The sequence below is a fragment of the Macaca mulatta genome, chromosome 2, assembly GCF_049350105.2.
Source record: "Macaca mulatta isolate MMU2019108-1 chromosome 2, T2T-MMU8v2.0, whole genome shotgun sequence".
NCBI lineage: Eukaryota > Metazoa > Chordata > Mammalia > Primates > Cercopithecidae > Macaca > Macaca mulatta.
Window position 1 is genome coordinate 63,672,412 of NC_133407.1, and position 16,414 is coordinate 63,688,825.

Consider the following 16,414-nt stretch of genomic DNA (forward strand, 5'->3'; position numbering starts at 1 on the left):
AATTACTGAAACCTTCTGTACTATGCTTTGTATACAATCCATCGTTTGGAGCTGTATGTTGAAGATACAGCAATACTCAAAATACAGTTCAAGTTGTCTCGGTCTGTTTTACTGTAGAACGAACGAAAGTTAAAACCTTGGTTTGGATGGGGAGAAAACAGAAGCACAGATGGTGTCAACTGGACAAATTCAATGGGCTAAAATATTACTATGTCCATACGGAAATGACAGAACCGAAGAAATTTCTTGTTATGCTGGTTCTAGGTAAAAAGACAAGAAGCTAATGTAAGCCATTGAATTATACTCTAACTTTACAAAAAAAAAAAAAAAAAAAAAAAAATCCACACATCACACACACACACCCCATGTAAAACATTGCTTTAAGTTTTAATGTTTATTTCCCCAAGACAGCCTAGCCTGCACTCTACTTGGATAAATTTTACAAGCTAGTTTTCTGCTGCTTCTAGTTTTAAACTTTAACCATGTTTCTGATGACAAGGAATGCTGCAAAAATACTCTAGTTCAACAAAGAGTTATGATCACAAAATAATTTTTATCCATTCTACAGTGTTTCAGAATTACCAGTTGATTTTTAAACACAAAGTAGATATAGATGCTAATGGTGGCTAATCTGGTATGTTTCTTATAGCAAACTGTTGTTCATGCAACACTTGTGCTCAAAGGGGAAGGCACAGGATTTCCTACAATGAGCCACCTTATAAAGAGTTCTTTTTGTACAAATTAATTTATGTCACATTTAATTTAGTGTGCATAACCTCAAAACTGAGGTATTATTCCAATTTATAAAAACCACTTGCATAACTTTTATGCAAGTTTTAAAAATACAAAGTTTTCTCCCTAAAGTGGCTCAAAATAGATTGTTCATGGCTGCCTACATCTAAGATAAAAAGATTCTAAAACAATTGAACAGATTAGGCATATTATTAAAGGTGTTCAAACCATTACTTGATTTGTACATCTACTCAAACCTCTTCATCGGTCTTTATTCAGCAGTACATATGCACCAAATTCCATTTTAGAAGTTTCCATATCATTTTCATAGAAAACAAGGTTTGAAAACAAGTAACATTTAAACACAGCACGGTATTCTACCACAACTGAAACTTTTTTCTTCTTCTTCTTTACAGGACTCAACAAAATCTAAAAATGAACTATGCTGTAGATTTACCTCATGCAAAGATCTTTATGTTATCTCTGAAAATGAAAAGGATGGCCTTTTAAGCACATTTTACTGTTTTATACTATTATGGCAACTTGTGTACTGCAACACAGTCTATTTTGAGGGAAATTTATGATTTTTTTTCATGCAAAAATCTACACAAATTAGTTTTGATGATATGGAAAGCTTTTCATAGCATCAAACATTCATCTGGTGCAAATGCACAGGGAAACCTTCCTGAAAAGTTTTCTGACTTGAGAAGCAACTAAAAAAAAGGCATACTAGGTAAAGTAAATAAAGACTTAAAAAAAAAAAAAAAAAGGAAAAAAAAAAAAGAGTGGGGTGGGGGGAAGGAGGTGGGAAAGGGGGAAAGAGAAAACACAGGCTGCAGAGTAAACCAATGTCTGCTGCTAAACCAGTCTTTGTTTTCATGTCCAGTGTACATTAACACTTATGATCTCATTTTGATGATTTACTAGGTTTGTTATCAGCCCCCTGAAGGTGAATCAAGCTTGCATGCGTTCACATACAGCACCACAACCACGCTCTCGTACACAGTCACTCCAGGACTAGGAGTCTGCTTCATGAGTGAAGAGCCCTAGATTTCAAAGATGAACCTGGCTCTCCATCACTGAGCCAGACATTCATTCAACATTGTCCATTCACACACTGCTTCATAGCAAGGCCTGGGCTCATTTTCCTTTGACTTATATGGGCAGCCTATTCTCTTTTATGTTTACAAGGCTTGAAGATGACAGTACTGCACTTTCCCCTCAATTGATATAGAGTAAGTCAATGTTCTTTCTCAGGCACTGACGATCTGTGACCTGTAGCCCTTTTTACTTTGAACAACCTAAATAAGCGTTCATGTAAAGTTTTCATTACATTTTGCCACTCATTCTCACTCGCACCCACTCGCCATCTTGACCTCATTTGGGCATTTTCTGTGATTCCAAATGAAATCTTCACATTTTCTTTCCCGATTTAATGCAGCAGCAGATCCCATGAGCCAAGCTTGATGGATCAAACCTTTTTATATATATGTATATATATATATATATATATATATATCTCAGTGCTGCATTGTACCTAACTTCCACAACATCTTTCTAAAACTGGAACCCTTCTGTTGGTACATTGGCAGATGAATTGAAACCAAATGTTCCGCCTTGAATCGCCTCTGGAACAAGGCTAGGGTCTTCATCAATCTAGGTGAAAAAAAGGAAAATAATGTGATAATTAGTTTAAAAAATATATAAATAGTATTATAGTACTAATTCCCTTACCCTTAAAAAAAAGTCTGGAAAGATGATGAATGCCAACGCTGTCTTACCATCCTTTAGAAAACTGAAACACTTTATAAAAGGTTTTTTTTTTATTTTTTATTTTTTTTAAATGGGGTCTTACTCTGTCACCCAGGCTGGAGATCAGTGGCACAAACATGGCTCATTGCAGCCTCAACCTCTTGGGCTCAAGTGATCCTCCCACCTCAGCCTCCCGAGTAGCTGGGACTACAGGTATGCACCACCATGTCTGGATAATTTTTGTATTTTTTGTAGAGATGGAGTTTCACCATATTGCCCAGGCTGGTCTCAAACTCCTAAGCTCAAGCAATCTGCCTGCCTTTGCCTCCCAAAGTGTTGAGATTACAGGTGTGAGCCACTGTGCCTACTCAAGGCTTTTTCTCAAGGGATGCCAAAATGAGAAAAAACTTAGAATATGTAAGACGGACATTTTCCAAAAGAATGAAGGAACAGTAATGATGGCCGTAAGTCTCAAATAGAGGATGCAAAATTTGGTACTCGATTTCCCTTAAACCTGGGCAAGTATAGCTGGGCACGGTGGCTCAGCACTGTGGGAGGCCAAAGCGGGTGGATCACCTGAGGTCAGGAGTTCAAGACCAGCCTGGACAATGTGGCAAAACCCCATCTCTACTAAAAATTCAAAAATTAGCTGGGCGTGGTGGTATGCGCCTATAATCCCAGCTACTTGGGAGGTTGAGGCAGGAGAATTGCTTGAACCTGGGAGGCAGAGGTTGCAGTGAGCCAAGACTGTGCCACTGTACTCCAGCCTGAGTGACAGAGTAAGACTCCGTTTCAAAAAAAAAAAAAAAAAACCAAAAAAACCACAAAAGCCTGGGCAAGTACATAAAGACAATGACATTAAAAAAGAAAATTAATGCCACCACTTTTGGAAAGTAAGTGAATCTTTGGTATATATCTTTCAATAGCAATTGGAGACAAATAGTATTTGGGCTTAAAATAGTAAAATACAGATTGAGTATCCCTAATCTGAAAGTCCAAAACAAAAAATACTCCAAAATCTGAAACTTTCTGGGCACCAATATGATGTTCAAAGGAAATGCTCATTGGAACATTTTGAATTTCATATGCTCAAGTGGTAGAAATAATTTAAATATTCTAAAATTCAAAAAAATCCCAAATCCAAAACTGTTCTGGTCCCATGCATTTCAGATAAGGGATACTCAACCTATAACAGTTCTGCTAATAATGGTTATTCTTATTATATACATTATTCTACATGCTTTACACCTAAAAGTTCCTTTTTGAAATTCCACAATATTACAAACCTGCAGTGTACTTCCTATAACTATGTATATCATCTGAATTATTCTTTTCACAATCTAAGACAAGAACGAAAACTACATGTTGAGGTATTAGAAATTATAAGGCTATTACAATTAGTCACCATATTGCAAATTATGATTTTCAAAAATCCAACTTTAAGACACACGATCAAAGTTACCCTTAAAAGAATATGCCAGGCTGGGCGTGGTGGCTCATGCCTATAATCCCAGCACTTTGGGAGGCCAAGATGGGAGGATTGTTTGAGTCCAGGAGTTCGAGATCAGCCAGGGCAACATAGACAGATCTTGTCTCTACAAAAGACTTAAAAAGTTATCTGGGCATAGTGGCATGAACTTGTAATCCCAGCAATTTGGGAGGCTGAGGTGGGAGGATCACCTGAGCCAGGGAGGGGGAGGTTGCAGTGGGCTGTGACTGTGCCAATGCACTCCAGCCTGGGCCTCATCTTAAAACAAAACAAAACCTTTTCTGAATTTTATTTCTGGTTTAACTGGCCTTATATTCTAAATAGGACTAAGCTTAGACAACTATAAGTAAATAGTCTATAATTTTCTTTTCTAATATTGTCCTTGTCAAGTTAATGTCCAAACTATACATGCTTAACAACATGTTTAATAACATTCTATTCTTTTTGATAATATGGAAAGGCATACAGTAAAATACTTATACTTTGAAAAGTTGAGAAATCATTCAAGAAATCCTCTGGTGGCTGCATTGAATCACTATAAAATTTTCTAAGGAGCAACTGGTTTTAGATTTACTTTTCCAAAGAGGAAATACTAAAAATAAGTTAATACTTTAATTTCCACTACTATTACTAACAATCTGAAGATATTTTTGTATACTATACCTTACATTATACAGTGCCTTACATTTTTATTTCCATCTTTTTATTTTCATATTTGTTTTTGGTCATGAAATAAAAGTAACAGTGACCATCCATTCAAGTGTGGATTAACTACTGTCATAAAGAACTTATTATAGGATATACTAGTATCACTGTTTTGTTTATAAATATGGTATGCTATTAACAATTTTAAAAAATGAGAACTATAAAGACACCAAGTGAAAATAAAGTCTGACTCATCTAGTTTGGTCAAAAAAGTCCTTATCTTCTTGCCATTAGAGCTAACATGCCCCAAAGGGATCTTAAAATATTGAAATATTTATGTTTTCAAAGCTGGTGACATTACTGTCATACATCTGTTTTAATTCCATTCCAAAAAAATACATACATGTACATCCCCCTAGCTTACTATATATATATAAAACTTCATCCAGATCTATGTTTATATATAAAACTAAGAAAACTACAAAATTATTAAATACATCATCTGAAGAGAAGAACTGATCAATGATCTCATAGGCCAATTTGTAGATGTCTTCATTTTCATGATTTTGAAGTTGTTCAATTTTCTCCAGTCCTGCAAGAAATTTTGTAATGTGAAACAACAGTAATATTTAAAGAGCAGTGACAAGTTAGAATAATCTTTGGAACACATAACCCAATTTCTGAATTGCAAAGTTTTTGAATTACAATTTTTTGGAATTTAAAGGTGAATCTTAAATATAAAAAATCTTTATGCACAAAGATATAGCATATTTATCTTAAAATTAACAACCTGAGTATCTAACTGCTTGTAAATGTATAAGTAATGAGACATCTGCCTATTCATCAGAATACATAACCAATCTTTATAAACAGTAATAACATGTAAAATTCCATTTGTTTAAGTAAAAAGCAGAATCTTCCTACTTTCCAGCACCTGCCAAGTTTTTCTACTGAGCATGTATGAAAAAAAAAATTAAAAATACTGGTGATTAATAAATATGATGCTTAAGATACCTGTTAAGTTTACTGGAAAATGATGAAGATCTAACACAGTATTTCAGGGGAAAAGATAATTTTCCCTGTAAACATTAATGAGAATTATAGGCAGAAACACTAAAAAGTACATACTTAACTTGCTGATATGCAAATTGGATCCTGTTTTACTTTAGAGGAAAAATAATTTTAAAGTCTTTGAAAAAAGTGAAATTGCCCCTTCATGAGTGTTCTTCCTCTATCCATTTCTTAAACGGAGGAAGTTATCTTAGCCTCATTTCTCACCTACACACTCATTGTGGTGATCTTCCCATTAAAAAATTTGGTTACTACATACAGGCTGAGGACTTGCAAATCTATAGCTTCATTTATTTTCTGAGCTTCACATGCATAAAATTAAAATGCTTGTGTAATTCTACCAGGAAATTTCATAGCTACCTAAAACTCAAACTGTCCAAAACACAATTTGTTATTTGCCTTCCTCATTTAAACAGTTCATCCTACAGTTGTATTCTTACTTGGTGATAATCAACAATAGCTTGAAATCTAAGAGAAAGCCCAAGTTCCCCTTTCCCTCAATATCCCACAATCAAACCTCAAAAACTTGAAAGTCCATCCACTGGACTTTAAATCTCCTCATCTCCCCTTTGTCTCTATTACTACGACTGCCTTCATTTATTATGGCTTGGCCACTATATACTTACTTACTTTTTTTTTTTTTTTTTTTTTAAAGACAGAGTCTCACTCTGTCGCCCAGGCTGCAGTACAGTGGCGTGATCTCGGGGCTCACTGCAGCCTCTGCCTCCTGGGTTCAAACGATTCTCGTGCCTCAGCCTCCGGAGCAGCTAGGATTACAGGTGTGTGTCACCACGCCCGGCTAATTTTTTATATTTTTAGTAGACACGAGGTTTCATCATGCTGACCAGGCTGTTCTTGAGCTTCTGGCCTCAGGTGATCTGCCTGCCTCGGCCTCCCAAAGTGCTGGGATTACAGGTGTGAGCCACTGCGCCTGGCCATAAATACTTTCTTAACTGGTCTCTTCCTGCCTCCTGTCTTCATTTCATTTCAAGCCGTCATTCCAAAGGCTTCATTTCCCAGATATCCATGCTCCATCTGAACATATCCATCCCCTAGATCAATCAGCAATGGCCTGTCACCTCCTGTGGCACACTGGGGATTCCTGGGTCTTACCTCCAATGAGGTAGGCAATGTCCAAGAACTCATATTTTTATTTGAATGTATAAAGATATTTTAGTAATTAAAATGTTTACAAGTTAAAAAAAAATCAAGTAGTAAAAATAATTAAGTATTCCTATTGTTATTTTTTTGTTACTTAATTCTTAATTAGTTCTGTAACACTATTCCCCATCTCTTGTTCCTAACTTGATAGTCACAGATTTTTTTATTGTTGTTGTTCTATCAGTCACTTTAGTAATTTTAAGTATATCTTTTCTTATTACATTAATTTTGAAGCCTCTCAACATTCCCACTTAGTTGAAGTTATGGGTTCTCCTACTTTTGCAGTTACCTCTCTTTTCATTAACTTTTCACCTTCTGTCAGAAATACCTTTACTTTTGTGCTTATCCAGATAGATAACATTTACATTGTGTTACACAGCCACATTTGAAACTTTTATGTTCTGTCTGTATATTAACTCTAAGACTTGAAAGCTAATAAGTATTTGTTTACATTCCAGGAGGCTCTGGTACATGGCCATGTTTGGAAACTACTGCCCTAAAGAATAAAGCATCTGCTGTGCCATAAAGCTTCAGACTTCACAGGAGGCCGGGCGCAGTGGCTCAAGCCTGTAATCTCAGCACTCTGGGAGGCCAAGGCCAGTGGATCACCTGAGGTCAGGAGTTCAAGAGCAGCCTGACCAACATGGTGAAACCCCGTCTCTACCAAAAATGCAAAAAATTAGCTGGGCGTGGTGGCAGGCACCTGTAATACCAGCTATTCAGGAGGCTGAGGCAGAAGAATTGTTTGAACTTGGGAGGCGGAGGTTGCAGTGAGCCAAGATCGTGCCACCGCACTCCAGCCTGGGAACAGAGCAACACTCTGTCTCCAAAAAAAAAAAAAAAAAAAAAAAAAAAAAGCCTTCACAGGACGCTGGTTACTTCTCCAGCTTTGTCTCTTGGTGGTTTCTACCCCATACTGTGTGATTCAGCAACACTGAACTACTTATAATTTGCTGAATGCTATTTCTCACCTCAGACTTTGCTCATGGTGTTATCTCTGCCTGGAACACCTTTCATCCCTTTTTACTTTATTAATCCTCCTTATTCATCTCTCAAAATCCAGCTCAGGTGCACTTCCTGCTTCTTCCAGAATGGATTAGGCATCCCATTTTGTTGTACATTTCTATTAGGGTAATTAGCACATTACATCAGTTCATATTTATCAAGACTAGACTACATGCCTTGAGGTCAAGGACTATGTCTTGTTTACCACTGTCTTCCCAATAACTTATCACAGTGCCTGTTCAATATATGGCAGCAATTCAGTTACCTAAGCATATGTAAGAGGCTGAGCAGGACTGTACATATAGAATGTAATACTGACTTTATTCTGTTACTTCAATATCTAAGACAGAAAAACATAGATGTGCTCTATTAGTCGGCAAATAAAGGTAGTTACAAAGAGAACTTTAAGAAGTGGAATAAGAGCTTATAATAAACTTACCTCCACATTCTTCTATAAGATTGCCTATGGTTTCTGCCTCATCTTCAGCCATTTTTAATATATTACTTAGTCCATCGAGTACTACTTGCACAACTTGTGCATCTTTTACAGTCAGCAAGTTGCAAAAAGGTGGGATAACATTTTGCTGGATAAGGTAAGCCACCTGAAGAAAAAAAACAACATAAAATAATGCAATATAGGTAAACTTTGTGTGCCATGTTATCTCACTGGAATAATTCTGATTTTGAAATTTTGAGTATAGAAATATGACCTCATCTCTCTCATGTTAAGTGTGTCTACATTATTAATCTAACCTTTTTTTTTTAAATTTAGTTTCCTTTTTCCTGAACTTAGAAAAAAACAACATAAAGTTAAAATAAAGGAATCACTCAACTTCATATTAAACATTTCTTTGCCATAAGAAATATTTCCCTCAAAGATTTTTTTCCCTTTAAGAGTAAGAAATTATGAAATCAGTTAAGGAGGCTGTTAATGGAGGCTGTACGCTATTTTTATTTAATTAAATTAATTAATTTAATATATAGAGATGGTGTCTCACTATGTTACCCAGGATTTCTTTCTTTATTTATTTAATATACAGAGATGGGGTCTCACTATGTTGCCCAGGCTGGTCTTGAACTTTGGAACTCAAGAGATCCTCCTGCCTCGGCCTCACAAAATGCTAGGATTACATGCATGAGCCACTGCATCCAGCCTGGATACTAGTTTCAAAAAACTACAACGGTTCAATGTGACAGCATCCAGTGGCTCTCATGTGCCTGGCTACCTCTCAATTCACTATTCTATTGATTTCATAATATTTTCCAATGATTTCAATATTTCATTAGTTATAATCTCCATGCATTATATTAATATTTCTGTTCTGCTCTGTATTTATGTGAATTCACTGATAACCACCAGTCTACAGCTTTTTTGTTACAGTTATCAATTTACTGCTATTCAACTCTAAATTTGTTTTTACCTACTCTGAAACAGATCTCACCTCTTTAAAACTGCTTTTCCTTTGCCAGTTGGCACAATGTTAAGCTTTGTCACCTGCATGACCTGAGAGTGGGTGCCTCCTTTCCTAGACATCTTATATTCCTCACCCTAGTTCCTAAGTCCTAGCCATCTGGTTGAGTTTTTAATTCCTTGTTTGGTTTGCTGCTGAATTTGTTATTGTTGCTATCTTTTTACTTTTTGTTGTTGTTGTTCATTTGTTAGGAGAATCTGTGATGCAGTTTCTTTCTTCCATATTAACTTAAGAAGTCTGTTCATTTCTAATACTGTTAAAAAAAACCAAAAAATTCCTGACTATAGGGGCCTCAATTTTACCACAGATTAAAAAATTCTTGTAGGCCAACAAATTGGGAAAAAGAACACTTCTATGAAGTATGACTAAAGGAAGTCAAGGTGATACTTCTATGTGAAAAAGAAAGTTATATACCTGTTATATAAAAGTTAGTACCTGTTATCTTGCTATTATTTTATTTTTTTAATAGAGATGTGGTCTCACTGTGATGCCCAGGCCAGTCACAAACTCCTGGCCTCGGGTGATCCTCCAGCCTTGGCCTACCAGAGTGTTGCTATTATTTTAAATTATAACTTATTCAAATCTAAATCAAAATTACCTGTACTTTTATTTTACCAGTTTTGAGAAATAAATTTTAAAAAGCTCAACTTACTTGATCTTTCCTTCCACTAATTGTTAAGTTACTTATGGCCCAAGCAGCTTCTTTTTGAGTGCCAAAATCCCCCTGTAAGAAGACAAAGCAAAAGGCTATAAAAATGGCCACATAAACTGGAAAAAATGTTTGCTGTGATGATTTTTCAACTGCTTATTTCCCAAGGTCTCCTTTTAGTCTTTCTGTATACATCATTTTTTCTTAAGACAGGTCTTTGAACTATACCCAATCTACCCTAAATACATGGAGACACTTTTCTGTGAACTCTCCTGGATACAAACTGAGTTGGTATTATTATTTAATAATATCAGATTAAATGAAGTTGGTGATAAAATGAAATAAAAATAGTAAAGAAAAAAATTTAAAAATCTACAATATCACTAGAGTCACGTAAACTAACATATTCTTTTACACACAAAGCTTTTACACACAAAAATGATACCCACCATTAATGAAACTATGATCAAGATGTTATACATTGCCTTTCAAATATGAAATGAAGAAATATTTAAAAGTCATTAAAAAATTCATATATATAAACTTCATAATCTCATTTTTGAGAATTCACCAAGAAAATAATATAAAGCAGAGTAATCCTTTCTATATATGGTTATCGCAGCACCGTAATAGCTAGAAAGTAAAAACAACTAAAATTCTCAATAAGCATAATTGTCTTATTATGGTAAACCTACTGAATAAGCAACTATTAAATATTAAGACAACTGGCAACCTGAAAAAATGCTTATGATGTATTAAAAAACCATATAAGTAAAAGAAATGCAAATTAAAATATCCATATCTCCTTTCATATTTATCAGAGTAAGAAAATCTAAATATTTGTGTGTGAGGCTGGTAGGAGTATAAAATGGCATAATTCTTGTAGGGGGAATTAGCCCTATAATAGCAAAATTTACATATATGTTTTTCTGTAGATCCAGTAATCCCAAATATAATTGGGCAAAAACATTAAAAAAAACTTACAAGCTATTATATTATTTTTTTTTTTTTTTGAGAGGATCTCGCTGTTGCCTAGGCTGGAATGCAGTGGCGCAATCTCAGCTCACTGTAACCTCCACCTCCTGGGTTCAAGTGATTCTTCCACCTCAGTCTGCTGAGTAGCTGGAATTACAGGCATGTGCCACCACGCCTGGCTAGTTTTTGTATTTTTTGGTAGAGATGAGATTTCCCCATGTTGGCCAGGCTGGTCTTGAACCCCTGACCTCAACTGATCTGCCCGCCTCAGTCTCCCAAGTGCTGGGATTACAGGTGTGAGCCACTGCACCCAGCCACAAGCTATTCTTTTATTTATTTATTTATTTATTTATTTATTTATTTATTGAGACAGGTCTTGCCCTGACGCCTAGGCTGGAGTGCAGTGGCGCAATCTTGCTCACTGCAAGCTCTGCCTCCTGGGTTCATGCCATTCTCCTGCCTCAGCCTCCTGAGTAGCTGGGACTACAGGCGCCCACCACCACACCCGGCTAATTTTTTGTATTTTTAGTACAGATAGGGTTTCGCCATGTTAGCCAGGATGGTCTCGATCTCCTGACCTCGTGATCTGTCCGCCTCGGCCTCCCAAAGTGTTGGGATTACAGGTATGAGCCACCGCACCCGGCAGCTATTCTTTAAAGTTCTGTTTAACAACAAACACTGGAGACATCTCATATATCATCAATAATAGATTGACTTAATACATTATAGTGCATCCGTACAATGCAGTACTATGTAGCTATGAAAGGAGTAAGAAAAACAAGGAATAAGAAAAAAAAAAACAAACAAGGAATAAAGAAGCCCTCTATATAGTGCTATGGAAGTGACATTGTTTTTAAGTACATTACTCAAGAAATACATTCTAAAGGAAACCAATGTCAAAGAAATCTTAAAAGTACATTCAGTAGTCATGCTGTCAGGGGCAATATGGCTTTGTTTTTTTAAATATATATATATCAAAATATATATTTGCATCTCTTTTGTCTCATGCTGAAAATTAGGATAGTTTTTTTTTGGTGTTTGGGATATATGTCATCAATGATGTACTTAAAAATAATGTATATTGACATATATCCACAGATCTATACATACCAATATATAAGAAAAATAATTATGTTAATGTTTTTAGGAAGATTTTCAGCATAAAAGAGATGTAAATATAAAATCACAGGAATAAAAATTAAAAACTGTTATGTTAAATATCCAATAATATTTAATAGCTTCCTTTCATTCATGATTCATTTTTTATGAACTCTCATGTTCCTGAACTCATCTTTCACTTTCTACAACAATGCCTATCATTTACTTGGTTTACTCAGACCTAGAAAAAATGACAACACTGTAACAATGATCATCTTTATGGACGAAATATGATCCTTAAACACCATTCTCTACAAAACAAGATCAAGATATCATAGAAAAATAGTTAATTCCAGTTCTAGATCAGAAAACATGTAAGATAGGCTGGGAATCATATCATATCCAAAAGGTGTAGCTCTCAAAAACTAGTGATAACATAAAAGACACAGGTCACCAATTCTAAGAGGTTCCTGTTGGTCAGGAACAAACAGAGTGTCAAAAAGAGTAAACTAAAATGGATTATAACTTGCAAAATATATTTTAAAAATTCATAATTTCCAAATGACACTAAAAAAATCTACTCTGGTCTGCTTTCAAGGTTATTAGGAAATGTGTCATTCTAAAAAATGACTGATAAGGACAAAGAATCAAACATTTATCTTGCCTATCCTAAATGAACTATATTTCAAAGTATTAATAAACAACAGCTGAGAAAGAAATGCTCTTGGCCGGGCGTGGATGGCTCACACCTGTAATCCCACCACTTTGGAAGGCTGAGGTGGGTGGATCACTTGAGGTCAGGAGTTGGAGACCAGCCTGGCCAACATGGTGAAACCTTGTCTCTACTAAAAATACAAAAATTAGCTGGGTGTGGTGGCATGTGCCTGTAGTCCCAGCTACTTGGGAGGCTGACACACAAGAATCACCTAAACCTGGGAGGTGGAGATTGCCAGTGAGCCAAGATCGTGTCACTGCACTCCAGCTTGGGTGACAGCAAGACCGTCTAAAAACAACAACAACAACAACAAAAAAAAAACAAAAAACAAGACAAGTTCTTTACTAAAGAATTATGGCCAATACACAAAAAATGACAGAATTAGAAAGTCACCATTTTGCAACTCCTAGTAAAACAAGGGACCCTAACAATGATCACCAATGGCTACCTAAAAACCATAGGTGAAAGATTAATGGATAACTTTATAACCATCAGCTGGAATAGGCTGTGACACCTGAGGTCAGTCGTCAATCTTAATATCACTACATGTAAGACAGATTGTGTCTCCTTATGTGAATCATTAGGAAATAAGAGTTATGCATGACATACTCTTGCCTAAAAAACTGAACTCGATTTATAGGAAACAAAAACAGATTTATCTTCTCTTTAATTACAGATCAGTGTTCAGAAACCTCATGCTGTGATTGTTTCTTCTACTTTGTGTGTGTTTTTTTTTTTTTTTGAGACACGGTCTTGCTCTGTCACTCAGGCTGGAATGCAGTGGCATGACTGTGGCTCACCACAGCCTCAACCTCCCGGATTCAAATGATCCTCCCACCGTAGCCTCCTGAGTAGCTGGAACCGCAGGTGCATGCTACCACACCTGGTTAATTTCTTTTTTTAAAAAAACTTTTTGTAGAGATGGAGTCCCCCTATGTTGCCCAGGCTGGTCTTGAACTCCTGGGCTCAAGTGATCCTCCCGCTTTGGCCTCCCAGACTGCTGGAATTATAGGCGAGAGCCACTGCACCCACCCTCATGCTGTAATTGCGATAAGCTGTTTCTCCCAAATGCTAATATAAGCATGAGAGATGATAGGAAATATATGGCATACAATAGCATACTTATTTCCTATCTGATTTTGGACAATTTATTTGTCTATACCAGGGTTTCTTCATCTATCAAGTGGGGATAATCCCTAATCTTATAGGCTTAATCTCATTAAATGAGGTAATGTATGTAAAGTGCTTAGAATACTATGTAAGCATTTATTATCAACAGTAACAATATGAAATTTTAGTATGGCCTACGATAATGGCAATTTTGGTAAAAGAATGATACAGAGAAAGGGCTAGGATTTGCCCCCAACCCCCCAAAAAGTTTCTTGTATATAAAAACTGCTAGGTTCAAAAGTTGTAATGTTAATATTACTTTACTGTATTCATGCCACTGTATAGCTTCTAATTAAACAGAAAAGTATAAATTCACATAATGTCTTAGATTTAAATCCCCTTCCCCTTACATCAGATACACGATACATACAACATGATTTTCTTACCTTATCCAAAAGGTGTATTATCATTGGTACAAGATTGGCATCAATTACTGCCTGTACCTGCTGCTGATTTCCTGCAGTGATGTTGGAGAGGAACCACACTGCTTCCTGTAAAACAAGAGCATTTGAATATTTCTCATTAAAAAATAAAATGTGCATATGAACTAAGAAAAAAAAAGCATTCACTACACTGTCCCAATGATTTTATTGTGAAATGAGCTCCATAATAAAAATATCAGGAATCTCAATTCCTTTACACCCCCTTTCCATATTTTCTTTGGACAAATAGCTAATGGACCTAATTCAAATCACAATGAACTAATTTCAAGAATTCTGAAGAATTCTTGAAAACAATGCTCCCAAATAGTGTGACTCAAAAGAAGCTTGGCTGAAGAAATTTGAGTGAGCAAATATGAAATAATGAATGAGCAAATATGAATGAGTATAATACAAATCCTAAAACAGCTGTAAATAAGATTCAGTGCCCTTCCCTCACATAATGTGCTTTATTCTCCATTCTATTCTGATGAAGAATGTTAGCTGAAGTAGATAAATATCAATTATCCACAATAATGGAGACATAAAAAACAAAATAGTACATTGTTTTAGTATACTTATTTGTAATAGTCATTCACTGCATCATTTCTCTCAAGGAAAAGTAGAACCAGATGTTTGATTGCTTTATTGGTCTATCTTAATAATCTTTTTATGTTACCCTTTACATCACAGTTGGTGCTACTTCTGACAAGATAATGGTGGCCTTAAGCGTTATAATCACAGATAACTAGTAAGTTTTACTCTAAAAAAATTAGTATTAGCTAATGTATACTAGGCTCTTTTGGATCAGATCACAGGACCATTTTAATGAACCTGTTAGAGATTTTAGGGTGCCGGGCTAGTTAGGTGAGCTGTTCTTGGGTTATAATCACGGGCAATGTTGTAATCAACAACCCATGTTATTTCTACAACGGCCTCAGATGCACTCCAATATCAGCATCACCAGTCAGTGCCCCCTTTCCATAGCCACCACAAGCACACACGCATGCATACACACTATACTATTAAGTACCTATAAAACACTAAACTTATAAGAATTACGTAACATACATATTAAAAATTTCCAGTCATACAACATTCAACACCCAATTATCTCTCTTTCATCATTTCCGAGAGAGCCAAAATACCACTTTTCATAATTGGTCTTATATATCAAAAAATAATTTATTAATGTTTGTTATAGAATAAAATTTTTATTTTCTCTTGATGTCTAAATGACAGCTTGTATTAAGAATCAATATTACAGACATTTCTAAGACTCTAATTTTACAAATAGAAACTGCTGACATTTTAAGTGCAATTTATTAAGTAGTATTTAATAGTACTTACTTTATTAATTTTCTCTTTGGGATGTGTCAGGAGTGCTGGGAAGTGTGAAAGAGCATCACAGTTCAAAACTACTTGTGTTTGCTCATCAGTTCCAGTAACAATGTTGCCCACAGCTCTAAGTGCAGCAGTCTGAAATGCACAATGAGATGATGTTCTATGTGAAATACTTTCTTTTTTTTTTTTTTTTTTTTTTGAGACAAGGTCTTGCTCTGTCCCCAGGGTGGAGTGCAGTGGTGCAATCTCAGCTCACTGTAACCTCTGCCTCTCAGGCTCAAGCGATCCTCCCACTCTAGCCTCCAGAGTAGCTGGGACTACAGCAGTGCATGACCCTGCCAGGCTAATTTTTGTATTTTTTGTAGACACAGAGTTTCACCATGTTGCCCAGGCTGGTCTCGAAGTCCTAGGCTCAAGGGATCTGCCTGCCTCAGCCTCCGAAAGTGCTGGGATTATAGGCATGGGCTATTGTGCCCAGCTGAAACACTCAAGGTGGCTTGTTAGGCACCTTATAAAAGATAAATGCATCCATTCACTCATTATTTCTTCCAACAAACTTATTTTTTTTTGAGACGGAGTCTCACTCTGTCGCCCAGGCTGGAGTGCAGTGGCTCGATCTTGGCTCACTGCAACCTCTACCTCCCAGGTTCAAGCGATTCTCCTGACTTAGCCTGCCAAGCAGCTGGGATTATAGGCACATGCCACCACGCCTGGCTA

General features: G+C 36.1%; 1 protein-coding gene and 1 non-coding gene across 2 annotated transcripts in view; both read right to left on the reverse strand.

Moving 5' to 3' along the window:
* Positions 1–368: 368 nt before the first annotated feature.
* The window catches only part of KPNA4 (karyopherin subunit alpha 4), a 63,303-nt gene continuing 47,257 nt past the window's right edge, over positions 369–16,414 (reverse strand). The window contains exons 12-17 of the mRNA XM_001097222.5: positions 15,704–15,832; positions 14,321–14,425; positions 9,980–10,051; positions 8,295–8,457; positions 5,116–5,210; positions 369–2,388 (exon numbers count right to left, since the gene is read on the reverse strand). Coding sequence (XP_001097222.2) covers positions 2,290–2,388; positions 5,116–5,210; positions 8,295–8,457; positions 9,980–10,051; positions 14,321–14,425; positions 15,704–15,832 — 663 coding nt within the window. The 3' untranslated portion in view covers positions 369–2,289. The remainder of the gene's footprint in view (positions 2,389–5,115; positions 5,211–8,294; positions 8,458–9,979; positions 10,052–14,320; positions 14,426–15,703; positions 15,833–16,414) is intronic.
* Positions 15,156–15,486, reverse strand: LOC114676646 (small Cajal body-specific RNA 7). The gene has a single exon (XR_003727692.2).